This window comes from Otolemur garnettii, unplaced genomic scaffold (genome assembly GCF_000181295.1).
Source record: "Otolemur garnettii isolate 467f Iridium unplaced genomic scaffold, OtoGar3 scaffold00013, whole genome shotgun sequence".
NCBI lineage: Eukaryota > Metazoa > Chordata > Mammalia > Primates > Galagidae > Otolemur > Otolemur garnettii.
The window spans coordinates 13,678,890-13,687,003 of NW_003852408.1; the positions used below are offsets into that span (position 1 = coordinate 13,678,890).

At 46.7% G+C, this 8,114-nt stretch overlaps 1 protein-coding gene across 1 annotated transcript in view; it reads right to left on the reverse strand.

Annotated features, from left to right (window-relative positions):
- Positions 1–917: 917 nt before the first annotated feature.
- Positions 918–8,114, reverse strand: part of STK36 (serine/threonine kinase 36) — a 27,011-nt gene continuing 19,814 nt past the window's right edge. Inside the window, exons 16-27 of the mRNA XM_012802211.2 lie at positions 7,787–7,914; positions 7,179–7,283; positions 6,716–6,814; positions 6,541–6,629; positions 6,229–6,292; positions 5,925–6,035; positions 4,952–5,026; positions 4,254–4,428; positions 3,890–4,037; positions 3,501–3,648; positions 2,191–2,937; positions 918–1,739 (exon numbers count right to left, since the gene is read on the reverse strand). Of these exons, the coding sequence (XP_012657665.1) occupies positions 1,596–1,739; positions 2,191–2,937; positions 3,501–3,648; positions 3,890–4,037; positions 4,254–4,428; positions 4,952–5,026; positions 5,925–6,035; positions 6,229–6,292; positions 6,541–6,629; positions 6,716–6,814; positions 7,179–7,283; positions 7,787–7,914 (2,033 nt within the window). The 3' untranslated portion in view covers positions 918–1,595. The remainder of the gene's footprint in view (positions 1,740–2,190; positions 2,938–3,500; positions 3,649–3,889; positions 4,038–4,253; positions 4,429–4,951; positions 5,027–5,924; positions 6,036–6,228; positions 6,293–6,540; positions 6,630–6,715; positions 6,815–7,178; positions 7,284–7,786; positions 7,915–8,114) is intronic.

The window sequence follows — 8,114 nt, forward strand, 5'->3', positions numbered from 1 at the left end:
CAAAAAAAAAAAAAAAAAAAAAAAAGAAATGAAGATGAAGACTAAACAAAATTCCTTATAAAAATAAGGGTGACTTGCTTATCCTTCATTTCTGTTTTTGGGGTTTTTGGGGGTTTTTTTTGAGACAGAGTCTTACTCTGTTGCCTCTAGTAGAGTGCCATGGCATCATAGCTTACAGCAACCTCAGAATCTTAGGCTCAAGCAATTCTCTTGCCTCAGCCTCCCGAGTGGCTGGGACTACAGGTGCCTGCCACAATGCCTGGCTATTTTTAGAGACAGGGTCTCAATCTAGCTCAGGCTGGTCTCGAACTCGTAAGCTCAGGTGATCCACCTGCCTTGGCCTCCCAGAGTGCTGGGATTATAGGTGTGAGCCACCACACCCAGCCTGTTGTCCTTCATTTCTAAAACAATTGGAATTTAAAGGATAAATGGAGAAATCAAGGCCCTGTATGCGTGTCCTAAACCATCCCCAAGTCAAGTTTTAAGCTTGCCAATGATTTCAGTTAGATTACAATTCTAATGGGTCTGCCTAACACCCCCTTTCTGGTAAATTGTGCAATCTCCACAAATAGCTGCCCTTCTTTTTTGGTTTTTTTTTTGCAGTTTTGGTCAGGGCTAGGCTTGAACCCACCACCTCCGGTATATGGGGCCAGCGCCCTATTCCTTGAGTCACAGGCGCCACCCAGCTGCCCTTTTAAAGCAGCTGATATATCCTAGACTTGAAACTCCACTAAATATTAAAACTAGTCACTAGGCCTGAGATCTCAAAGCAACCACATTCATCTATTTAATCCTACCCTTTCCTATTTCAGCTCCACTGGCCTTGGCTTGGAAGCAGGTGACCAGATGTCACTCATTTAACATGGAGAAAGCTGGAAAGCAGGAAAAGATACAAATAAGCACTGAAACTGGGATCCTGTGTGAAGAAGACACCAGTCCTTCAGCACTGCACAGAAGCTAAAAGAGGGGCTAAACTTCCCAACCCTTGCCCTGGGTGCTTAAAGTATGGTGAGGCACAATTTTTATTAAAAGAGTTTGCAAACATAACTATAAAAAACTAAAAAAAAAGGTATGCTCCCGACTCCCACCCATGGATAGGAATGTTGGCTAAGGGCTGGAGAAACCCTTAATAACAGAGACTGATGGCATTTATCCCCATATCCTAGAGCTGAAAAAGGCTCTGTCTTCATCAATGTCCTGGGCCAGCACTCCTAAAGCAAAAACCTGCTGAGAGGATTAAAGGAGCTCCAGAAAGGAAGAAATATCTCAGGCAGAGGTTTTTCCTTAAGGTTGGGAGGCAGGTTCCTGGGGTCAAAGGCACATTATTGGAGAAAAGACCCCTGGATGTAGAGAAGGAAGGAATCTTCTCTGGCACCAACAGTAATGAAGTTTACTGGTTGAAATCATCCTGAATCTGGGAGAAGGAGCTTTATACATAAATCTCTTCTAATTTCTAGTTCTCAGTTGAGTTGGCAGTTTCTCTCTTTTTTTTAGTCTCTTCAGCTCTCAGTTGAGTTTGTGGCTTCTATAATAGAATAGGGAAGTGTTGGCAATAGTAGGGCAATGAAGGTTAGAGACTGGACCCGGAATCTGGATCACGTGCTGTGGGTTGGCCTCAGAAGGTGAATGAGTTTCCTGCAGTGCTTGACAGAGGCAGGCCTGTGGCTGCTGTGTGGCAGTAACTGATTCTCCAGAGAGAGCAAGGCTAATTTCTCACTGGCACCCAGGGATACCAGCACCTGTAAGATAGAGAGCAGATAATATAAGACATTAGGCTTAAAGAAATAGTGATGCCTAGGGCACGGGACTCTCATTTAAGCCTAGCAATTCCCACTCCGGCAAAAGAAAATTGTCTCTTGGGGATATATAATAGACTAAATGGGAGAAGAGAAACCTTGGAGACAGTAATCATCAGGACCACAGATCTACTTCAGTTCTCTTTGATTACAGACCATAAGACCAAGGCACCAGGAGACTCATACTTGTCCCCAGGAACAAGTGATTAATGCAGCAATGATTGATAGTGATTTGGGGGAGAGGACGGTACACAGAAAATTCTGTGAGGCACTGCCCCTGAGTTTCCTATACATTTGTGTTTCTTGATGTCCCAATTTGTTATAAATTATCTCAGAAATGTTGTAAACTATAGGGCCCCTGATCATCCTGGTTCACAAGCTCCCTGGGATATACCTGATGGATGCAGGGCTCTCGTTGGAGGCTCCGGAGGGCAATGAGGGCAGCTTCCTTCACATTTGGCTGGGGGTCTCCACACGCAATCTCTAGAAGCCGCTGGGGTACTTGGCACTGTAAAAGCTCCTCTCCTAACCCTTCAGGTCCTAAGTTGCCCAGAGCTGATGCAGCATTGCGCCGGATACCAGCATGAGGATCTTCAAGCAACTGGGTTATCCTGGGAACTGCAGCTATGAGGGCAGGTCCCAGTGGACCAGCCTGGTAGGCTGCATTGCCCACAGCAAAGCTGGCACTGCGCCGCACAGCAGGGTCCTTATCTCCAAGCCCCTGCAGCAGAAGGTTGAACAGTCCAGACTGGCTCTGCAGTGCCCTACGCAGGGCCATGCTGTGTTGGAGCAAGTGTCCCAGCAGCCTGTAAGTGCGGGCCCGCACAGAATTCTCTGGGTGGCCCAGGAGGCTGCGTAGGGGACGATAGGATTCATCAGAGCCAGTCAGTAGCTCCCGGATAAAGGACACATAGCTAGGAGACAGTACTCGGGCTATATGGGCCAGCAGGGAGAGAAGGTCAGAGATCAGCAGCGGCTGGTCACTCAGGAGAGCAACTGAGAGGAATGAGATAATAGCTCTAGGGGAGGCAACCACTGTGTTGACAAACTGCTTGAGAGAGGTGGGATCCATGAGGGCCAGGCGGGCAAGGAGGCTGATGGGCAGCTCAACTTGTGACAATGGAAGATGGTAGCAGCAGACCTGGGAGAATTGGGGGAGGGCAGGTAAAAGGAGTCAGGGGAAAGGGAAAGAACATTACAGCTAGGTAGAAGGAGCCCAAAAGCTGGGAGACAAAAACCGAGCTATGGTGAGAAATGCCACAGAGAGCTAGAAATCCTGCCCACAGCACTTCACATTAGGTTTCACATGAGACACAGTGTGAAACCTGAGACAGCAGATCCTTTCTGAGATCATTCCTTGCTCTGCAAGGGCTCAGTCTCTCTGCCTTCAAATACCTACTAGGTAATGTCAAGAATTGCCGGAGATATGATTCCCAGCCAAGGAATAAAGACTCTAGTGTGTGGACTAGGATGTTCTGCGCACTGAGCTCTAACAGAATCAGGTGAGAAATGAATAGAGAGGAGGCACCAACTCAGCTCCAGAAACATGCCTTGGTTCAGGCCTATGTACCGTCTCCACTCCAACTCTGGTCAAGCCAGATGCTAGAGGGGCCTGGAGCTATTGGGAAGTGAATTAGAGGACACAGCATTAGCTATCTTTCTTTCCCACCTCCCAACTTCATGTCTGGGTAGCTTCTCAAGTACCTGCAGCAGGTGGACTGTGACTTCTGAGTCCCTGAGGTCAGCCACAATACGCACAAGGAAGTCAGCATCCACATCCAGGGCAAAGGGGAAGCAAAGGAGCTGGCAGACAGACAGCACCACGACAGGGAGAAACTCAGACCCGTGAGGCCTGAGGAGGGGAATGTAGAAGAACAGACTTGGTCTTGCTCACTTACCCTTTATAATTCTTCCCTCCCTTTTATCAAACTCCCTACCCTAGTTTCCCTTCTCTAATCTCAGTGACTCCTTAAGTTTCCAGCCTTATCCTTATCCCATTTTTTGCCTTATAGCTCAAACTATCAGTGATTGCTCCCGCCTTCTCATTCCCTCCCTCCTCACTGCCAACACTCCTTCCTCTTGCCCAAACTCACGCCTGGTCAAGTTGATGGAGGAAACTAGGGCAAAGCAGATGCTTCAGGATGGACAGGAGGATACTTCCATGCTGGGACAGGTAGCTTAGGCATAACTGGGGCTCCTGGGTGAAGGTGGCCATGGCCAGGCTCAGCAGGGCTGCCACACCTGAAATCATCAAGAATGGAGACCCAGTGGGACAGGCAAGAAGCCCAGATGTCCTTGCTTCATCATAGCCCCTACCCCATTCTTAAACAGTTCCATCGCAGACTCTGCCGTCCTCTCCTCAGGCAGAAGAAATCTCTCTGGGTTAACCCGGTTCTAGGCTGTCTCTTCTTGAAGAGAGGTCAATACACTCCCACAAAAGAGGCCATAGAAAGATACCTTGGGGTGAGATCAGTGTCCAGTCTGGCTCTGGGCTTGGTGGACTGGAAAGTGATAGTTCCTCTTCCTGTGCAGATACCTCCTTGGGTAGCCTCAGGGTCATGAAGAAGCGGTGCCACAGAATGGTCCACATTTCTGAGTTAGCCAAATGCCTAATCAGATTAGGATTCTCTTGCTGGAGACAAAAGTGAAAGAGGGTAGATGGGGAAGTGGAAGTCATAAGTTCAAATGCCTTTATTCATTCTTGTCCCTGATCTATAAGGAAGAAAGTCTTAGAAATAATCCCTTCTGTCTTCCCACTTTGTATTTACCTGTTTTCTTACTTCTTTTTCTTGTCACACATTAACCCCCCGACTTCCCAACATAAGTGTATACTTGTTGAAAACCAGGGATTTCTCCCCACTGAATCCCAAGGGATACAGCTGGTTTCCTTCAAAGGACCCATGATAAAGTCCATGGCATCATAGCTCACAGCAACCTCAAACTCTTGAGCTCATATGATCCTCTTGCCTCACCCTCCCAAGTAGCTGGGACTACAGGTGCCTATGAGTGGGGCAACTCTAAGGTTATTATAGGCACAGTAGTTTAAGATGAGAGGCAAGTGTGGGTTGCTTCTTCATTTCTATGGTCTGGTGGCTCCCCTAAAATTCCCAGTTGCTTTCTCCATACATCTCGTCCATCCCAGGATGCACCTGTACCTGGGTGAGGAGCTGCAGCAGAAGGATAAGGAGGCCATCATAGAATCCACAACTACTTGGTGGAGTCAGCCGGACCTGTCCAAGAGAGGCAAGAAGAATGCAGATCTCTGAGAGATGGGATGGCCTCTAGACTAAGGCAGTATAGTACCATGGAGGGAAAGATTTGAGAATCAACTGGAAGGCAGAATATATGGGATCTGCAGGAAGCATTTGGATAGGGGAATAATGACTCTGAGGGTTCTGACATGGCACTAACATCCATTCAGAAGCCTATCACTAATAAAATCATCTCTCTTATGGTTAATTTATTATAGAAAAAGATGAAAATTATTACATTTGGTATGTCTATCTTTCAAATGCATTGTGGGATAACTTGTGTGAAAAGTACTTTATGAAACTATAAAGAATTCTACACATTTAACAAATTACAATAATTTGATCATGAAGTCTACATTCCTTTTTACAAAATGAGAGAAACAGGAATTCCAAAGGGTCTAAAAAGGAAAGAGGGAAAAGATCTGGAAACACAATGCAGAAAGGAGGCTACATTATGGATTGAGTTCCTGATGAAGTCACAGGTTATCAGCCGTCTTTTCCATCTCAGTTAAAGAGAACAAATAGAGTGGAAACTACAGCTGAGGCAAAGAAACTACACATTAGGAAGGACTTTGACAACAAGAGCATGAGCTTCTGGAGAAGAGAACTAAAGTGAACAAGGACACCTTACTCCTCAGAAAACTTAAGTTTGTTTCCCTCTCTCTTTCCTTCTTCCCTCTCCAGAAGTCAGAAGCCCTGACCAGTCTAGGTTCAAGAGGCCTTTTATCTGGGATGGAAGGCTATGAAAGGAAGGACTTTGAGTTTCCCATTCCTCAGTTTACTCTGGGCTTCCTAGCATTTCAGTCTTTTCCCTCAGAATGCATCCTAGTATCTGACTCAGAGAAAACATGTCTGTGCCTTTTCTGGGACACCTCACCTCTGCAGGGGCAGACAAGGCATGTGTGACTGCAGCAATCCATTCCATAGGCTGGAGGTCAAAGGTCACTCCTTGCTGACCAAGCTGTCCCAATAGACAGGCTGCTGCACTCTATGGAAGAAATAGAGAAGGAATGTCCAAATCTAAATGGTATTCAGGATAGGTTGAGAGAGGATTTATCTCTTTGTCCTGGTCGAAAAGAATCCCTCCAGAAAGAGGTACAAATTATACACTGACTCCTCTGTTCCCAGAAGGGTTGAATGATAGGGTCAAAAGGGGAGGAAGATGAAGGTTGACAACTTACCACAAGAGAGACGATGTGTGAATGGGTAAAGAGAGTGGCAACTTCACTGCCTAGCTTCTCCACTCTGGAATAAGGAGATATATCAAAGGATGCAGCAGTATTAAAGGAGGTTGTATGTGGCCTTCCCTTTCCCTTAGATGGTGCCCTTTACCTAGGCAAAAAGTTCATGGGAATCTAGGTCTATTCTTTGCAGAGAAACCTTCACTTTCTCTGCTCCTAAGGATAGGCTTTAGGGTGCTATTCTCCATATTCTATTTCAGGATTAGCTATGCAGGTAGAAGATTTCAGTAGAGAGACTACTTTATGACTCACCCAGAAGGTAGATCTTGGAGCCGAAAGACAAGAAGGGAGAGGAGGTAGAGTGTCACTTCAGTACACTCTTCCCAATCCACTACGTTTACCTACAAAGAAAACCTAAAATATCAGAACAACCTCTGATTGAGATGGTTGAGCAACTATGAGACATGTACCTGTGTTAGTGGCCTACCTTGCCCTGGATCAGCATCAACAGTGACTCCAAGGCCAGGGGCTGTTGCCCTAGAAGACAGCATAGACGCTCACTGACATGGCAGCAGGAGTAAAGAACCTAAGGGATTGGGAAGGAGTCTATCAGTGAGGTGAACAGCCCTAGTCTCTCCTCAGCTGAAAAACAGGCCAGCCTCTCAACAAATTGGGTGTCCATGCTTGGGAGTGTTAGAGAACGTCTGCCTCTTGCTGTAAGATAATGAGATACGAACACTTCTCAATTCAGGTGAGAGTGGGGTCACCTCAGGTGAACAGATTCAAAAAAGGAGAAAGAAGTCCTACAGGGAGGTCTCTTGATCAGGCTCTCTCCATCCCCCTCTCTTGGTCTCATCTCACTCAGTCCCTCTGTCTGACTCTCTCTCTTTCTTTTCTCTGACCTAGTAGTTAAAAAGAAATCTTAGGCATTAGGAGTTAGAAGGAAGTACCTTGAGAAGGTGTAGGCACAAGATAGGATGGCGCAGGCCAGAGATAAGGGATGGTCTCAGATGGCTGCTGTCTTCAGTCAGCTGATTCGCCAAGTGCCAGCAGACCTACAAAGACATACCTGAAACTCAATTCCATCCCATTACAATCCTATGCTTCATATATCTCCAATTGACCAGGATTCTCACTCCCTCTTTAGGGCTCTTCCCAGGTTCACCAGAAACCTCAGACCTCAACTAATCCCATTTTCATGCTCTATGGAGAACCAAAATTCATGGCCTAGTTTGGCCCCAGTATAGGCAGGTACAGAGGAAAGTGTTACTGGCCAACAGGGAGCAAGAAAGCTGAGTCCTGAGGCCTTGAGAATGCATCACTGGTAGCTTCCTATCAGCTACCTTCCTACTTGGGAAGTTTATCACTGAGCTCGCTCCCTCCCCAGCTGGCCACATCATGTTATACAAGTGGCCCAGACCCACAGGGTATTTCTGGAGATACTGAATAAGAAGAGGCATAAAATCATGCTTTTCTTTTTTTCTGAGAAACTGGGCTGCCAGGCTCCCCAACTCCTCTGCCAATAGGGATGAGAGGAATAAGCAATTGAGGCTCAGACCTGCTCCTTGGCCTCCCAGCAGCCAGGCAGTCCCACAGGAGCAGTGCATATGGCTGCCAGGGCAGAGGAAATGGCTCCAGGTAAATCCTCACTCTGTTCCCGCAGTGGCTGGTTTACTTGTGAGGCTCCTGTAGAGAAAGGCAAAGAATGCAAGGTGAGGTCTAATTGTTTCTCTCAGATCCCCATTCATTATTTCAGTTCATAGTTATTTACTGAGCACCTACTAAATGCACTATTCTAGGTAACGGCAATAGAAAGAGCAGAGGGAGGCTGGACGCAGTGGCTCATGCCTGTAATCCCAGCACTCTAGGAGGCCAAGGCAGGTGGA